Here is an 18,409-nt window from a genome sequence, read left to right as displayed (position 1 = left end):
GTGTGTAGTCGTACAAAACAATGCCATCCCAAACGAAACCATACCGAGTGACCCGACGTGGGAATCGAACCCAGCCATTCGGCGGGGCAATCGCGTATTCTACCATAGAACCACAACGCCAACGTCCCTCATGGCCATTCCATTCGCTTACGCGTCGCACGCTTTCGCGGAATGAAACGTCACTGTAACATTTTTTTTTTCTTTACATTTCAAGGAATGGTGATGAGCTGCTCCTCGGATGGCACGCTTAGTGGTTCATTGGGATCAGTTGGATGGCTCTTTTAACGTGATAGCGTTGAGTAGTTCGTTTCGCATAAATTCCGGTGTCGACGTCGGCGTCGTTGGTTGTGAGCGAAAAATCAGCGTTGTCCGTGAGCGAAAAATCGAGATAGATGCAAATAAATGAATGATAATAAATCTTCCGTTCGAGGGGGAATCGAACCAAGGCCTTCTGCGTAGCAAGCAGGTGTTCTACCATGGGGCCACGCCCGTGCTCGGAACTGCTTCTAAAAAAATGCTATATGAATGTTAAGTATTGCGAGGAGTTTCATTAACACATATAATATTGCTTGGCAGAAGTGTTGAGTTTCTCCAGGCGTCAAAACATATGAGTTGCGCAACGAGTGGGTGGTTTAAAAGTTCTACCCATGACAAAGCGCTCAGGCATACTTAAACGTCATCATCGGCAGCAGCATCAACAAAGTGGGCAGATGCGCAGGTGCGCGTGTTGCCTTACTGACGCGTAGTGGGAACTTTAATAATAATATCTGGGGTTTTACGTCCCAAAACCACGATATGATTATGAGAGACGCCGTAGTGGAGGGCTCCGGAAATTTCGACCGTCTGGTGTTCTTTAACGTGCACCTAAATCTAAGTACACGGGCCTCTACCATTTCGCCTCCATCGAAATACGACCGCCGCGGCCGGGATCGAACCCGCGACCTTCGGGTCAGCAGCCGAGCACCGTAACCGCTATACCACCGCGGCGGACAGTGGGAACTTTGCGAATTGGCAAAAGGAAGAATTATGGCACAGTGGGCAATTCGCGACCGCACTTGCAGTAGGCATTCTAGGATAGTTTCAAAGGGCCTATGTTACGCGCACAGACGTTCCTTTCGTTGCGGCACGGCTGGGGTGCCCAGCGAGATGCGAAGCAGGCTAGCGATTGATAGGGCGATGCGAACGGGGCCCGATTACGCTGTCGCGTTCTACTCTTGAAGGCGAAGCGAGTCCCCCAAATGTTTGATTGAATAGGCTAATTGTCATGTATATATGGTCATATGACGCAGACAATGAAATTTAATTGAATTGAAATTTACTAATGATCTAGTAAGGCCAAATTAAGGTGTTGGAAAAAAAAAAACGCCAGGCCTGCGCTGAAACCGCAGCACAGTCACAGCGAAAGCTGGAAGAGCGGCGTTTCTAGAGCTCGTTAAGCTCTCTTGGAGCTACAATACAAGTACACTAGAAAGGTACCCACTACGCCATAAATCACAATTTTTGTGAAGTTGGGAAGCACCTATTAAGCCATTATTCTTCATTCCGCGGAGAAGCGAGGCACCAGCTACACATCTGTAAGGCATTATGTGCACTTTGTTGACGCGACGACTGATGACGATGAAGAATTATGGCTCAGCCCTTTGTAATGGGTTGGAATCTTTAAACGGGCCACCAGTTATGTAATTTGCATTGGGTGACGCCCGGTCGCTATTTCCCTCTCCCGTCATGCTGTATAACATACGTTGACGTGGGAGAGAGACGGGGGGGGGGGGGCGAAGAACTTTACTGAGACCCTGAGGAAATGGATCATGCGCTTATGGGCTTCCTTGGCAACCAATACAAGTGCACTTGCGAGGAACCCACTACGCTATAAATCAGTGTAATTTTACTCAGACCCCGAGGAAGTGGATCATGCGCTTATGGGCTTCCTTGGCAACCAATACAAGTGCACTTGCGAGGAACTCACTACGCTATAAATCATTGTAATTTTTGAGAAGTAGGGCAGCAGGCACTGTGCCATTTTTCGTCATTCTACGGAGAGCGTTGGTACCTGCTATACGCATGTAAGGCATTATGCGCACTTTGTTGATGCTGTGCCTGATGGATGGATGGATGGATGAATAAACTTTATTTCGGTCCCTCGGAACGCGCCCTAGCACGTTGCGGGCCGCTCCCACGTCGGAACAGAAAGACGAAGTCTCTCTGCTGCGTCGCGGGCCCGTTGGACTGCCCATAGTTGACGATGAAGAATTATGGCAGAGTCCTTTGTAATGGGTTGGAAGCATTCAACAACCTACTCGTTGCGCAATTCGCATTGTGTGACGCCTGGTTACAGAATTCGCGTTGTGCGACGCTTGGTGCTTATTTTACTCTTCTACCACGCTATATTGCATATGCTAATGTGGTTCCTTCCCGACATGAAGCCTGTATAGGACCTTTTTGCAAAGCAGTTTCAAGCACCGGCATGGCTCAGAGGTTGAATACTGGGCTCCCACGCAGACGGCCCAGGTTCGAACCTCGTTCCATATTGGAATTTTTTTCTTATTTCGTTTTTTTTTCTTAATTCGAGCGATACTGGTTACGGACACCGACGGCGGCGGCGGCGGACAATTACGGCGCCAAAAACGGCCGGTGAAATGATCTCATAACAGCTTTCGCTGTAAAACAACTTGCCACTGGGATTCGACAAAGATGGTGATGATGATGCGCCTGAGATAATTGGAACCTAGCCACTCTGGGCGATCGGCCAAGGGTTGGGCGGATCATATGGTCTTAAACTTTTTCAAATCCTACAAGAGGTTGCGTCGCCAATTAGCAAGAGGAGTTATTCGTAATGAATCCCAATTTTAGGCTACTACATAAACCATGTTGCGTAGTCTTTAAAAGAAACAAGTAATCATTATGGCAGTAGGACATGAGCTAAAATTATCCGAGCCCACGTCTCTGTGAATTACCGCGGTGCTTTGTTTTTATCCTCATTAAAGGTAATTATGCAGATGCACTATATCTCACCATGGAATATAACGCGGTATAATCAAAGTTCTATTCCGAATAATCTAATCGAATGTATTGTATAGTTTCGAATTGCAGGCACGGTGTACGTATTTGGCCGATGTCTTTCTTTTACGGCAGCTCTACTTGTAATAAAAAGATAGAAAACTGGTGTACCGAGTTGAGGAGTGGAGGGCGTTAACGAGAGAGGCACGTGAGGTGCTTTTGTTTTGATAGGATAAGCAGCGTAATATATGGCGGACCCCGTACCTGGCTACTCTACTATACGGCACTATCGGAGAGCATATCTGCTTGTAGGTTTCGGAAGTCGAACTTGCGTTCGCCGATTCTATTCGATTAAAACCGAACCTCCGAAAAGCAAAGTTTAGCTAATTTGACGAACCTTTTTCGTTCTTTCTTTTTCAGTTTAAAGCGAAAACGAGCTCCATGCAGAAAACGTCACGTTACGCTGCGCATTCATCCAGACGTCTCTTGTTCTGCGTTGCAAACATAGCCGACTGATCCGTGTTCTAATCCTTCCATCATTTTCTCTCCTCCTCATCAACTCTCTCTCTCTCGGTCGATTCGCATATTTTATGCTGTCTAAATTGTAAATAATTTTGCTTCTGTTCTCAATCTTCGTCTGCGAATCTATTCGCGATGCGGGTGCGACTAAATTGATGAGCTGCACATTAAACGCACGAGCACGTTCGCGACATACCTCGGCCGCGTTGTTATCCGATTATCTTGAGGGACGATCGGCGAAGTTCTTGCCCCTGCGTGCCTTTTGTGAGGAGGCGCGCACTCGAATGGCGAGCGTCCTTGACGCGGAATAAAAGGCCCCGGCAGCTGTCTGCACACCGCGGTTTTGTCGCGGTCGCGCATGGCTCCCCTGTACCTGGCCTTGGCAGCTGTGTTGACAAATTACGCGCGAAACCGCCGTGTTGCGCCTTGTGGGCGCTCATGAGTGCAGACTACATTTGCAGACAGCCCCGGACTCGTTCGATCCGCTTTTCTACCAGCGACGACTGTTGTCGGAAGGGAAGCCGTCTCCACTCGTATAGTTATGGTGAGTACCGGCACGTCACCGCGGTAGGGCCATTCGCGATTCTCGCATGGCACAGGACAAGTCCTGCGACGCGTATACGGACGGCATGGCGCAGCGTTTTAGTGGGGCCCTGCAGCATGAGGCTGTTCGTATTAGTGTATACATGATTTTCATAACAATATTCTTTAAAGGGCCCCTAAACCACCCAGAGGTCGAAATTTAGTTGTGGCGTTGCAGTTGTACACGGGTCTATTTGCGAACGCTGGCGGAGTTGCACGCGCTTGCTCGTTTCGCTCTTTCCTTCGATAGGCTGCGTTCGTCGGCTCATCTATCCACCTTTCCGAGTGCCCTTCCTCAGCGTCCGAGGTGGGAACGCAAGAAGCGCGCGCATCTGCTAGCAGAAACCAGGCTCTTGTTCGCCCACTGACAGCCTCTCTTGCTCGCGACGTCACCTATCATACAGGTGACGTCATGACAGCTGTTGTCGGTAGGGCAAAGGCACGGAGAGGAGCAGGCGAGCGTCCGTTTGTGGTTTAGGGGCCCTTTAAAACTTGTTTAAGCGGCTTAAGTGACAACACAGGCGACACGCAGCGCTTGTGTCATCTACATAGCACGTGCCTTCGCGCTGTTTTATATGTACGTAACCAACTAGCGCAAGCCGACACTTTAGAAAAAGTTTGGCATTCCAAGAATGCTGGAAGTTATACTAAAGGCGTGAGAATTTTCACAAATAGAGACCGTAGAGGCATATATTCACGCTGCTTTTTCGCCGCGCTGCCGAGTTAAGAAATCATATGGACCTACAAATTTCATTCGATACGTTATGCCAAAGCGCATATCCGAGAGGAGAGTAGGAGGGAAGTTAATTGAAGACACTGGACCAAGTCTAGTTAACCTCCCTCCCGTTCTTCCATTCGCTCGCTCTCTGGAAGGAAAATGAGATAGCTTAATGAAAAAATAATGCCACAAGCTGACTGCACGTATGCTTGAAAGTACATATTACAAACTATGTTTGCACATACTTAAAGCTTGCTTGCGTATGTATGTATGTATGTATGTATGTATGTATGTATGTATGTATGTATGTATGTATGTATGTATGTATGTATGTATGTATGTATGTATGTATGTATGTATGTATGTACGTACGTACGTACGTACGTATGTATGTATGTATGTATGTATGTATGTATGTATGTATGTACGTACGTACGTACGTACGTATGTATGTATGTGCGTGTATGTATGTACGTACGTACGTACGTATGTATGTATGTATGTATGTATGTATGTATGTATGTATGTATGTATGTATGTATGTATGTATGTATGTATGTATGTATGTATGTATGTATGTATGTATGTATGTATGTATGTATGTATGTACAGGGTTTGTCCGAAAAGTAATGTCAATGATTAAATTGTAAGGCGTCTATACCTCACAGCAGGCTAGGACCGCTTGATATTGGTGGAGGGGGGAGTTAGCCTACACATATGCGGTCGCACTGTCGTATGCTACCACCTGGAGAGTAAGGATAGACTTTTCCGTGAAACTCGTTTTCATTTCGCGTGCAAGCCTCAATGTACCGCTCGTTGGAACAAAGGATTGCCATCAAGTTTTGTGTGAAACTCGACAAGTCCGAAGTGGAAACTTCTCCTATGATAAAGACCTTTGCTGATAATTGTTAGTCATAACGTCAAGTGTACCGGCGGCATAAGACCTTTCTAGAAGGTCGTAAAGAAGTCAGCGATGAAGCCCGCGCTGAACGACCTTCAACGACCATCAACGATGGCAACGCGCCCGTCCACACCGCCTTCGTCTTGACCCGCTTCCTTGTCGATTCAAAGGTGCCAAGGGTTCCCCAGCTGCCCTACAGTCCTGACCTGGCTCCTGCAGGCTTCCTTTTGCTTCCTCGCTCGAAAACTCCAGGGAAAGGACACCATTTCGGGACAGTTGACAAAGTCAGAGAGGCTTGCACCAAAGCTTTAAAGGACACTGCGGAGTAGACCTACCGTGACGCCTTCGATGCCTGGAAATCTCACTGGAAGCGATGTGTCGTCGCAGGAGGAGCCTAGTTTGAAACCTTCAGTTGCGTTGTACTGATCTGATCGATACATCTTTTTTAATCGACTCAATGACATTACTTTTCTGGCATACCCTGTATGTATGTGTGTATGTATGTCGGAAAGCGATTAACAAATAAGCTTTGCGTATTTATGCACATATAGCTTCATTCACTTAACAAACCGCCAATTTTTGCGTCAGTGAGCAGAAATTCAGAGACCACCTCCAAAATTTAGGTTGGGAGGGGGAGGTTGGGGGCGTGTGATCTAATTATGCCCCCACCCCCTTTCCTTCTGACTTTGAGGCCTGTTCACGCTGCAATTCAGAATGCACCACCACGACTGTTCATGAAAGTGGCTGGCAGCGTCGCCCTCGAACGAATTGATCAGAATGGGCTACATAGCGACTATACTATACTACTGAGGAAATGTTGCGTCAACAGGCCTTCTTGACGTATACGTTATTGTAGCGGAATGAATGTGTTCTGTGGTGTTTCACAAGCAGCTGTTCTGGCAGTTTAGGAATCGCCGAGAAACGTTGTTGAAGGGCAACGTGATCTTTTATTTTTATTTATTTTATTGATTTATTTACTGGTACTGCAACCACCATTATCATGGTTTTAGCAGGGTGGGATACAATGCATGGAAAATAGAACACAATGGCAAACAAAATATATGTGTATGTACTATATGCAGAGGTTACCAAAAAATCGCGCAGATAGGTATGAACAGAATGATATACAGACGAAAAGAACACCAGAAATAGTACACGCACTGCTTCAGTTATTAAACAAAGCATTTATCATATGGGCGAATCAAACAGAAGAAAACAGACAAAGCAGATATCAAACAGGCAATCGCTAATCGCTGAGCAGACATCAATCACAATAACGATAAACAGGCAACCAGTAAGGATAATATCCGGTAAGAATTAGCTGTAACGTAATGAATATGTTTATTCCGACTAAAATCATTTGAAATCCTTAGCCCAAGATATTTGTATTCGAACGCCTCAGACAAAACAACCCTGTTAAAATTATACGTAAACATTAAGGGCCTCTTTCTTCGAGTGATCCGCACAAAAAAACAGTCTTTTCGAAGTTTACACGTATCTGCCACCATTCACAGCATGAAACAACACGCTGAACATCATTATTTAACAATACCTGATCTGATTGATTACTAACCTCCGTGTAGGGAACACAATCGTCCGCTTACAAATTTATTTTGACAAGGATATCTTTCATTGTGTCATTTATAAAAATAAGAACAAGGTGTGGTACTAGAACCGAGCTCTGTGGAACACCTGATTCCACTTTCAGTTGGTTAGAATGGTCACCTTTGAATTCAACAAACTGGTGATGATTGTTCAAATACGTTGAAATCCAATTAACAAGCTGAGAATTTCTAAGCAAAAATATGCAATTTAAATATCACTTTACTGAGGGATACTTTGTCGAAAGCTTTCGAAAAGTCCCTAAAAATTGCATCAATTTATTTTACGTTATTTAGAGACACTGCTGAGTCATGGATAGTAGCGAATAGCTGTGTGCATATCGAGTGACCTTCACGGAATCCGTGCCAACGTTCGCTTATGATGTAATCAGTACCTAAGAAATCCACGACACGTTTATGTATTATGTGCTTTAACAATTTGCAAGTGTTATAGGTTAACGATATTGAACGGTATAGTTCTTTATGCACTGTTTGGCACCGACTTTATGAAGTTTATGAAGTAGCATCACTTGGGCTGTTCTCCGGTCATTTGGGAGTTGACCTTCTTCCAAAGAACGTAAGAACACAATGTGCAAGTATTTGGAAACCCATTCAGCACACCTTTTCGTCATTCTGTCCCATTCGACATACGTTTTCAACCCGCCACGGTGGTCTAGTGGTTATGGTGCTCGACTGCTGACCCACAGGTCGCAGGATCGAATCCCGACCACGGCGGCCGCATTTTCGATGGAGGCGAAAATGCTCGAGGCCCGTGTACTTAGATTTAGGTGCACGTTAAAGAACCCCAGGTGGTCGAAATTTCCGGAGCCCTCCACTACGGCGTCTCTCATAATCATATCGCCAGGGGCGTAGCCAGAAATTTTTTTCGGGGGGGGGGGGGGTTCAACCATACTTTATGTATGTTCGTGCGTGCGTTTGTATGTGTGTGTGTATATATACGCAAGCAAAATCGAAAAATTTCGGGGGGGGTTGAACCCCCCCAACCCCCCCCCCCCCTTGGCTACGCCCCTGCATATCGCGGTTTCGGGACGTTAAACCCCAACAATTATTATATACCTTTTCAGACGAAAGGCAGCGTTGCGTCGTAATTAGTGGACGTGGAGTATAAAGTAACAGCTTCGAGTTGAGGCACGTTGCGCGGCCGCTCGATGTAAGCGTATATATACTTACTTGCCTGTTTGTTCGTAATATCAAGTTTGCGAGAGAACCCCCTTGAACAGGATTTTTGTACCTAAAAGCGGGCGCAAGCTCATCGCGACAGCAAATGAAAGCAATCAGGCGCCAGCCAGCAACTTGCATGCAGTTCTCACGAAAGAGCAGCTTTACTAATAGACTGACCTCATGACGAGTTTCACTACGACTGTCACAAAGCATATCGGTAGTTGCAGCAGAAAACACCTAAGGTACGTATTTGTCATTTCAGGGCTGAAGGGTCATACTTGAAATAGGAGCACGCAACTGCACAAGAAAACAGGGACAAGTCCTTACGCGCTTGTATTTCAAGTGCCATGATCCACCAACACGCCCAATCAGCCCTTCTGAAGGGCAGCTATAAGGTACGAATTATGCTGCGTTTGTGCCACGAAAAATTTGTTAGGCCAAGAGGCGGAAGGTGAAAATATAAAGATTTCACAATACGAGTATTGAGGATACGCACGCACCGCCTTCCCTCGAAAATGCACAGGAATAATTTGGTTTCACTCTCGGCATTCTGTTCAATGTTACCGTTAGCTCAAGTATACGTATACGTATACGTGGAAACAGCGCCCCGCCACGGTGGTCTAGTGGTTACGGCGCTGTACTGCTGACCCGAAGGTCGCGGGATCGAATCCCGGCTGCGGCGGCAGCATCTCCGATGGGGGCGAAAATGTTTGAGGCCCGTGTACTTAAATTTAAGTGCACGTTAAAGAACCCCAGGTGGTCGAAATTTGCGCAGCCCTCCACTACGGCCTCTCTCATAATCATCTCCTGGCTTTGGGACGTTAAACCCCAGATATTATTACAGCGTAGAAACAGCGCCGGCCACCGTCACCGTGAGAGGCGCATGCGCTCCGGGTGCGTTGAAATCTCGTGTCTTTTGCTCTGCTTTTATTTATTTTGTTGTTGGGGTTTAACGACCCGAAACCACGATATGATTATGAGGGACGCCGTAGTGGAGCGCTCCAGAAAATTCAACCGCCTAAGGTTCTTTAACGTGCACCTAAATCTAAGTACACGGGCCTCGATCATTTTCGCCTCCATCGAAAATGCGGCCGCCGGGGTTCGATCCCGCGACCTTCGGGTCAGCAGTCGAGTACCATAACCACTAGACCACTGTCGCGGGTTTGCTCTGCTTTTGCTACTCGCTTACGACATAAAGCACTCACGTGCTCTGTATATATATATATATATTGTTTGCCAGCCGGGAGAAGTTCAACAGGGCTTGTTGCTGAGCTCTAGTGGTCCATTACTTGAGAAAAAAAGGTATGACGCTAAAAGCACGGATACTAAGTGAAGAGAGAGAATAAAACATTTATTTATAACAAGCAGGGGCGTAGCCAGGAATTTTTTTCGGGGGGGGGGGGGTTCAACCATACTTTATGTATGTATGTGCATGCGTTTGTATGTGTGCGTGCCTATATACGCAAACAAAACTGAAAAAATTCGGGGGGGGGGGTTGAACCCCCCCAACCCCCCCCCCCCCCCCCCCTTGGCTGATAACAAGTTGAGCCCTGATAACAAGTTGAGTCCCTAATTGTTGGACTTCCTAAAGACCATTGGCTCTTGCCGCCGTCCGGGCTCGGTCAACCAGGGCTTGTTGCTGCCCTGGATCAGAGCTGGACATATGGCCTGGCAGTGCCAAGACAATCCCAATATATCGGCCAAACATAATCGTACATTAGTCGAGTGGGAGGGACGAAGTGAAGACATGAACTGACAGACACAGGCGCCAATTTCCGACTGTTTATTGCCAGAAACCACACTGATTTACAGATGTTGCCGAGCAAAGTAATCTCATTACTGATATAGTAACAAATCATCATGAGACACTGATGAGTCGAGACATGCGCCGGAAACTTGACCCTAGCTGACACGCGATATACCGAGTGTGTCAGCAATGTGGTGTACAATATTCCCCTAAGCTGCGGGAGGGTGTACATCGGCTAAACGGGCCCTGTTTCAACGATCGTGCAAGGGAGCACCGCTTGGCGGACAGCAGCAACATGGGCGGGCACTTGGCAGGCCACTGCAAGCGCTGTGGTTGTGTGCCGCACTTGAGCCAAACCACATTTCTCAGAGCAAGCAGCAGCACTGAAAGGCAGGGGCGTAGCCAGAATTTTTTTTCGGCGGGGTTCAACCATACTTTATGTATGTTCGTGCGTGCGTTTGTATGTGCGCGTGTATAATACGCAAGCAAAACTTAAAAATGTTGGGGGGGGGGGGAGGGTTGAACCCCCCCAACCCCCCCCTGGCTACGCCCCTGCTGAAAGGGAGACAATGAAGGCGTTCTTAATAAAAAGGGCAGGCAGTCAGTGCGTTAGCGCGCCATAACTAGGTTTAAGTGAGAAAGAAGTGACGTTTTTGAAAGATAGCCTGTAGAACGTGTCAAGTTTAGGTTGTGCGCTGCCTCTTTTGCTTCTCACTCGGATTGATCCTGCAGTAAAGGACACATTTTCTTGTGTCACCTCGGGTCAATGCACTTTCCGGCGCATGTCTCGACTGTCAGATCAGTGACTCACGATGACTTGTTGCTTCATTCATGTTACTATATATCTGTAATGAGATTACCTTGCTCGGCAGCATGTGTAACTCAGCGTGGTTTCTGACAATAAAGAGTTGGCGCCTGTGTTTGTCAATTCGTGTCCCCGTGCTTTTTGCGCCATACCTTAAGGGAGAAGTGAGATGTATAGGGTGACAACACGCCTTTTTGTCATAATCCTCAGAAGTATGTTTGTATCATTTCATTATTTCAGATAATAGCCAAAGAAACTGCACTGCTCATCGTCTTATTCTACGGGACAGCTCTCGCTCAAGGTAACCCAGATTTATGCATATTACTTTGCATCTGTAACCCCTTGTTGGACACAGTAATGTACGGTCTTTCGTATTGAAACTCACAACTACAAGACGGTACAAAGAGGACCAGGGGCGTAGGCAGAAATTTTTCTCGAAGGGGGTGGGGGGAGGGGGGGGGGGGTCAACCAAACTTTATGTGCGTTCGTACGTGCGCTTGTACGTATGCGTGCATATTATACACATGCAAAATTGAAAACTTGGGACGAAGTGGCGAGGGGGGGGTTATACCCCCGCCCCTTCCTAAGCTCAAGCTCAAGGGCGCGGGTTTGATTCCCGGCATCGGCGGCCGCGTTTCAAGGGCGAAATGTAAGGATCACGTGTGTGCTTAGATTTAGGCGCATGCTAAATAACCCCAGGTGGGCAAAATGAATCCGAAGTCTCCCACTAAGGCGTGCTTCATAATCACATCGTGGTTTTGGCAAGTAAAACTGGTAAAACCCCATGAATTTTTATATTGTTAACATATTGTCTCTCGAGTACAACCAAAACCTTCAACCAGTATAGCGACCAGGAACCGAGTCAGAAGGCTATACAATGACACCGTTTACTTTCTTTGGAGTCGCTATAGACCCAGCCCACATTTGCGAGGCAGGCGAAAGGGTCACACGCCTAGCAATACGTGCCGCACGGTCCTACGTCATGTAGCCCCTGCGCAAGCGCTGCCTCTCCTGCTGCGCCTGTAGCTTCTTGATCATCGGCGAGAGGATGGGGGGCTCGTACGCGATGATGGTGTCCGCGAAGAAGGTGAGGCTGTTGATGACGCACAGCGAGGCAGCCAGCAGGCCCGGCGTGTCAGCGGCGCGCGTGTTGGCCTCCGTGATGTAGGTCAGGCTGGCCACGATGTAGGCGACGCTGCCCAACACGCCGTGCACCCGGTAGAAGATGGAGTAAGGCACGTCCGTGCTGCCCATGAGCACGGCGAACAGGATGATGGTGCAAGTCACGAAGAAGCAGAACGAGATGAGCGACAGGAACAGGGCGTGAGAGTCCATCAGCACGTGGTTGGACTCGGTGTCGAAGTGCGAGTACACCAGGAAGGTGAGCGCCATCAGGCCCGACACCACCTGGAACACCTTCATGGCCCCGGAGAAGGTGTTGAGGTAGTTCAGGTGCTTCGTCATTGTTGGGCCGCTAGCGTCGTCGTCTCGCACTGAGCGATGCGCCCGTTGGTGTCGACACCGCGAGCTAGGCTATGATGATGATGACGATTTCGTGCACCACGTGGCACGAACCCACATTGAGGGATAGGTCACGAATCGGATCGGTGAACTTTTCGTTAATTGTTGAAGATGGTAGCAATAACAGATAAAATAAAAATAATTATGCAGCCGCGCGTCTGTTGGGCAGTTGGGCAGTTGGGCAGCTGACCTCGGTTCTGTTTTAGCTACCTCGTCGTCTTCCTCTGCAGCACGACCGCTGCGGAAGCTGGGCGTTGCACTCGAAGTGAGTGAGTGAGAACTTTATTGTGGTCCAAAAGTGGCAGAAGCTTAACGCGAGTGGAGGTCCCGCTAGCTCAGCCAGGTGGCTCCACCCAGGAAGGTGGCGGAAGCTGGAGCCTCTCGGCGATGTCCCGGGCCCTCTGGACTGCCAGGAGTTGGTTGTTGAGTTCCATGCTGCGCATGGCAGCCTCCCAGGAGGGTTTGTCTGATAGCCCTAACCCCGAATAAAAGGGGCACAGCCAGAGCATGTGTTCGAACTTGCAGTGCTCGTGATTACAGTGCTGACAGTGAGGTGAAAAGTCTGGATCGGTTCTGTTTAGCATGGCTGGAGTGATGTACGTTTTTGTCTGTAGTTGTCGTAGTGTGACCGCTTGCGCTTTATTCAATTTAGGGTGTAGAGGGGGGATGAGCCTGCGCCCTAGTTTGTGAGCTGAGGTGATCTCGTGGAATGTTATTAATGAATTCTTGAAGTCCATGCATCCCCGTTCCCGTCCCGTCTGAGATGGCCGGTCACCGCCGCGGGTAGCTCGAAGCTGTTGATAATGAGACGGCTGCGTTCGGTGTTGGGAAGTTTTATGACTGAAGATGGAGGGAATATTATTTTACTAGCTGCAGCTCGAACAGTTTTCAGGCTCGAGTACACAATGTCTTCCTTTCTCCTTATTAGTCACATCGTTTCGCCGCTCTTGTATTTTCACAAGTTCTATAAAGGCTCCGTAAATTACAGGATATAAATTTTTACGCGGGCTGAAGCTGTCCGTTCACAAAATTTCTTCTTTCCGACTTTCCGACCTCAGACAGCCTATTTCTCAACATTAGAGAAAGCAAATTAAGAAATAGAAGAAAAAAATATGGTCTTTCACCAGCCGACCTAGCTATTACATCAAATCGTCAATAACGTCCTGATTCGTCTGCCAGCATCTCCGTGTTTCTCATAGGAGAATCAGTGGTCGGACAATGTTTTTACATTTGTAAAGCAAAAACGCAGTATAAGTGCAAACTCTTCTTTCAAAACAGTTGGAGTAAAAATGCGACTTGCTTGTCCCCAACAATTACAGAGGTTTTTTCAAATACAACTATTAAATGTATGCAGCTCTAGTCCGGTGCAGGTTTGTGCCATTTCTTCTTAGGGAAACTGAGTTAATCGATAGCTCACTGTTTTCTTATTCGCTTGTTCATTCCTATATTCAAAGAAAAAGGTTTCTTCGTGCTCCGCTTCCTAAGCTGATAGTTTCGGGATTATTCTTTTTTGGGACCCCTGCATTGTAGGATTTAGTCACACGGTCGTATTTGATGCTATATGTAAAGTGACTTACCCCAAGCAAAAGGTTTTTATCATAACTTCACTCTTATATACTCTCACTATAGCGTCTTTCTTTAAACTCGACTTTTTTTTTTATTGTCTGTTCATCAGGTATGGACCGTATGGTTCACTTAGGCACGTAGCATTCCTTATTATCCGGTTTTTAACTTTTCCTGCGCCTTTCACACTTCATTTTTTGTACTTATTATCTTTTCCCGTGGTTCTTCCAACCACCCTATTCTCTGGTGCGGAAACGAGCCATGATTGAGTCTCATCATAATCACGGAAGCACAGCCGTCGAGCCCATTCAGCCAGTTTTCGTCATTTCTTATGCCGTTGTGTGATCAAACCAGACTCGTGGGTACGTGTCATGTTTGTGCGTATCATCATCAACCATTTTTATGGCACCTATCGCCATAGGCGTCCGCACGGTGGGGGGTCAGAGAGGGCCGCCGCTCCCCCCTTCTACTGACACTCCCCTAAGAGAGGGGCGCAAAGTCTGCCCCACATACATTCACTCAGTCGGACCTGTCCCGTCGTTGTTTATAGAGAAGGCCACGCAGGTTTTTTACGATAATGGCGGCCGAAGGCCCCTGATGTTGCATTCCAAGAACTGTTACTTCCCATCTTCACTCCCGTAAAGCCAATGGCAGGCCATGGTGAGAAGCATGCCATCGCTTCATTTTCATTTTTAAAGACGATAGTCTTTCTTGGGGAACTTAAACGCAGAAATTTTGGTCTGTCTGTCTTTCTGTCTGTCTTTCTGTTTGTCGGCACGTCCCTCGATTCAGCCACTCGGCCAAAGTTGAACCACTTGCCCAAGGGCCAGCCGTCTTGAACTGGTACGGCTGTTCATACTTGTGAACGTTGTCGATCAAAAAGTAAATATCATGCATATCTGAGGTGCAACATCATTAGGTAAGTATTAGGTCGCGTGTTCCTTTAATAGAAAATGCATACATACGTAATCTTAAGGACCCTAGTTTCTTAAGCTGCGCTGAAAATGCATAAGAATGGAAGCTTGAGCGAGTTGGTATGCGTTCATCTTTGTTGAAACAGCGCTCACTAGACGACGAAGTAAAAGAAGGCACAGGACAGGCAGCGCCTGTCCTGTGCCTTCTTTTACTTCGTCGTCGTCTAGTGAGCGCTGTTTCAACAAAGCTGAAAATGCGACTGCGCTGAAATTTGCCTTCCTCCGTGCCCTTCGCACGAGCTCATTGTTGTGTTTCGGTTTCGGTTCTGTATTGCACTGTACGAATGCCATGGGTTGGTGTTGAAAAACTTTAGTTTTGAGAAGGCCAAGAAGGTGAAAAAAAATATTTAAAAAATGAAAAAAGCAGCGTTGTGGGCGGCCTTCAGGCTGCCGGTTGTGGGCGCCGCTCTGGCGTTCCTGTTTTACCCAGGCGACGTGTAAATAAAAGAGTGTGTGGAGGGTACTCGTTGAGTGCGGACGTTTCTCTGCTTCAGCGCTTCGCGCCAAACCGCGTTTTCGGGCTGGCTGGCGTCCCCGCCGGTCGCGTTGGTCACCGCCGGTCTTCGCCTGCTGCTGCGCCGGGACTACCAGCACGCAACACAGCACTCATGTTTCCCGACGTATTGCCAGATGGCGTCCATATCTCACACAGCGCCTCTTCTATCGTCTTTACACGACATTTGCAGCGAAGCACGCAGATACGCGGCCAATTTTTTCATCCAGTTTGAAGTGCGTTGCCTTTTGGACTCGACCGGGAGAAGGGGGGGGGGGGAGAGGGGCCGCTTCGATCAACATTCCTAATGGGGAACCCTGCGCACGCCTTGCCCATCGCATGCAAACGGATCGGCAATGAGCATGAAGAAGTGTCAGTACATGGTGGGTGCACGTTGTCGCTGCCTCACCAATGCCGATGAGAAGAAGAAGTCGTCGCTGCTGCACCCCGCCCACACCCGCGTTCTCTCGGAAACAGCGCACAGCACCGACGATTGCGCAACGCCTCAGCTTGAGCCACCATGACATGGCACGTCTACTACATTCGCACGTTCACGGGCTCGATCAAGATCTTCCAGGTGATCGCGGCGCTCACTTCGATCGTGCTGCTGTCCGTGGCGCATTACGATGTGGACTCGAACTACCTGACGATGCGGCCGCACGCGTTGCTCATGGCAATGGTGTGCTTCAGCTTCTTCCTGACCAGCCTGGTGATCTTCATGTCCATCGTGATGGGCAGCACGGACGTGCCGTACTCCATCTTTTACCGGGTGCACGGCGTGCTGGCCACCGTCGGCTTCGTTGTGTCCGGACTGACGTACATCAGCCAGGAGACCCAGCCGGGTCCTGCCAAGATCGGCCTGTTCGCCGCTGCGCTCTGCGTACTCAACAGCCTCACGTTCTTCGCCGACACCATAATCGCGTACGAACCACCCATCGACGCCCCGATCGGCATCGATAACAGCAAGTGACGTCGGCCGGCGCCGCAACGGCTACGCGGCGCGTGTGTGTGGCCGGTAGAAATGGCCGCTCGGCTTCACTGTATAGTCGGACATATCCTTCGCACCGTAGCAGCACGCACGTCGAATGAACGCCACAAGATCACTTCCTCTTGCCTTCCTCCCCTTTGCAAGTTTCTCCAAGCGCACGATGACCGTCTGCAGGCTCAATCAGACTCGTGGTATACACCATTCATTGGCAAAAACTTATTGCAACACGAAGAACCCAAAACAAAATGGTGATAAACATCTTTGTGCAAGGAGTTTCGGGTCGTAAGTTATTATTAAACAACGAAGAAAGAAATCGTGATTTTTTTTAACATCACCCTGTTTGCAGTTATGGACATCGCTATCTATATGACAATCACTGTTTGATGGACAAAACGATCCTTCAGCAATTACGTTTTAACGGCAATGGTGTAGGAATTATGGCCGCGAAAACGTAGATGAATCAACAACGCATAATACGACACATTTTCAGCACGCATTACTTCAATATTGCAGTTAAATGTTCCTTAATGCACCAATTAATGATTTGCACTATCAACGAAATTCACGTACATTTTGACGGCTGTTACCGCGAATGATGCGTTGTGAAAAAAAATCTTCGCTGCACTTAATAATTCAGGTATTTTGAGGAGCACATTGTGTTTGAGGTATTTTGAGGAGCACATAGTTCCCCCAAAATTTCTTAGTTTTTTAACTTTTTTGTAAAAAGTCGAAGTGCATTACTTGATCGCGAGACAAATGCCCGCGTTGTCCATGTATGTTTTTTTTTTTTCGTGTGCTTCGCACTAATTTAACTTTTAAGGATGTTGCTAATTCACGTACATTGTGCATCGTGCTAAATACACAGCTGTATGTTGGTGCCTCAGAACACGGCTAATTCCCACGAACGAAGTTGGCCACACTGGAAAGTAATTGAAATAGCACAAGGGGAAGAGGACTGAAGGGGAAAAACAATCAATAAAAACTGAAAGCTCATAACAAAATTTTGACAGAATTTTCTCAAAAAAGAAGTGGAACAACATGGACGAAAGAATATATAATATGCCCTATATGAAACCCATAACATTATGCGCGACGTGTCGCGTGAGCTCGCGATGTCCTCTTGTATAGAGTTGGTAACCCTATAACGTAATCCTGCGGATGCTTCAATGAACTTATACGCCTGTGGTTTGCACCTAACAGAAGGGGTTTCAAGTACAGAAGGGTTGATGTTGACAGAATGACGCCCAGATTAGCAGTCGGCACTACGAGAAACACTCTGCGGAGGTAGTTTATACTGCGGCATGAATATAGCTGCAGCTCCCTCATCTGTATGTCCTCGAAAACATGACCATCTTACGAAGTAGCCGGCTGCCACGTGACAGATCAAAACCATTGTGTAGAATAATAGTGTCAGTTACGTATCAAACGAATGATTCATAACACTTACATCCCGCTAAAGTGAAGACGTGCGATGTCACATGTTGTATAGGTAGTTACGCGCCGTCATAATTGCCACCTATAGGGATATCGAAGTTCATCCTCGATAAGGGTGCTTTCTCCCTGCAAAACACCGATTCAGAATGGTGTTGCGTTGCAACTATTTGTTTGTCTGACCTCAATTAATGGCTTATGTTTATGTGCACCAGTGGTATTCGTTGTCGCGGCATATGAAAGCGATGGTTACTCATCGCCAGGCAAACAGTTAAGGCGGTAAACTTCGCCAGAACTAATATCTCGCATTCTTATGATTATAGGCGCATAGGTTTCCGATTTATGAAATGGGATTAGAGCGCGGTTTCCCACGATACACCTTTTCCT

At 47.5% G+C, this 18,409-nt stretch overlaps 1 protein-coding gene across 1 annotated transcript in view; it reads left to right on the top strand.

Moving 5' to 3' along the window:
- The first annotated feature begins 4,106 nt into the window (after positions 1 to 4,106).
- Positions 4,107 to 18,409, top strand: part of LOC119376165 (uncharacterized) — a 41,446-nt gene continuing 27,143 nt past the window's right edge. Inside the window, exons 1-2 of the mRNA XM_049412659.1 lie at positions 4,107 to 4,184; positions 11,263 to 11,353. Coding sequence (XP_049268616.1) covers positions 4,107 to 4,184; positions 11,263 to 11,353 — 169 coding nt within the window. The remainder of the gene's footprint in view (positions 4,185 to 11,262; positions 11,354 to 18,409) is intronic.

Source organism: Rhipicephalus sanguineus, chromosome 1 (genome assembly GCF_013339695.2).
Source record: "Rhipicephalus sanguineus isolate Rsan-2018 chromosome 1, BIME_Rsan_1.4, whole genome shotgun sequence".
Taxonomy (NCBI): Eukaryota; Metazoa; Arthropoda; class Arachnida; order Ixodida; family Ixodidae; genus Rhipicephalus; species Rhipicephalus sanguineus.
Note: the sequence above shows the minus strand (reverse complement) of the source record. Positions and strands in the feature narration are given on the sequence as shown.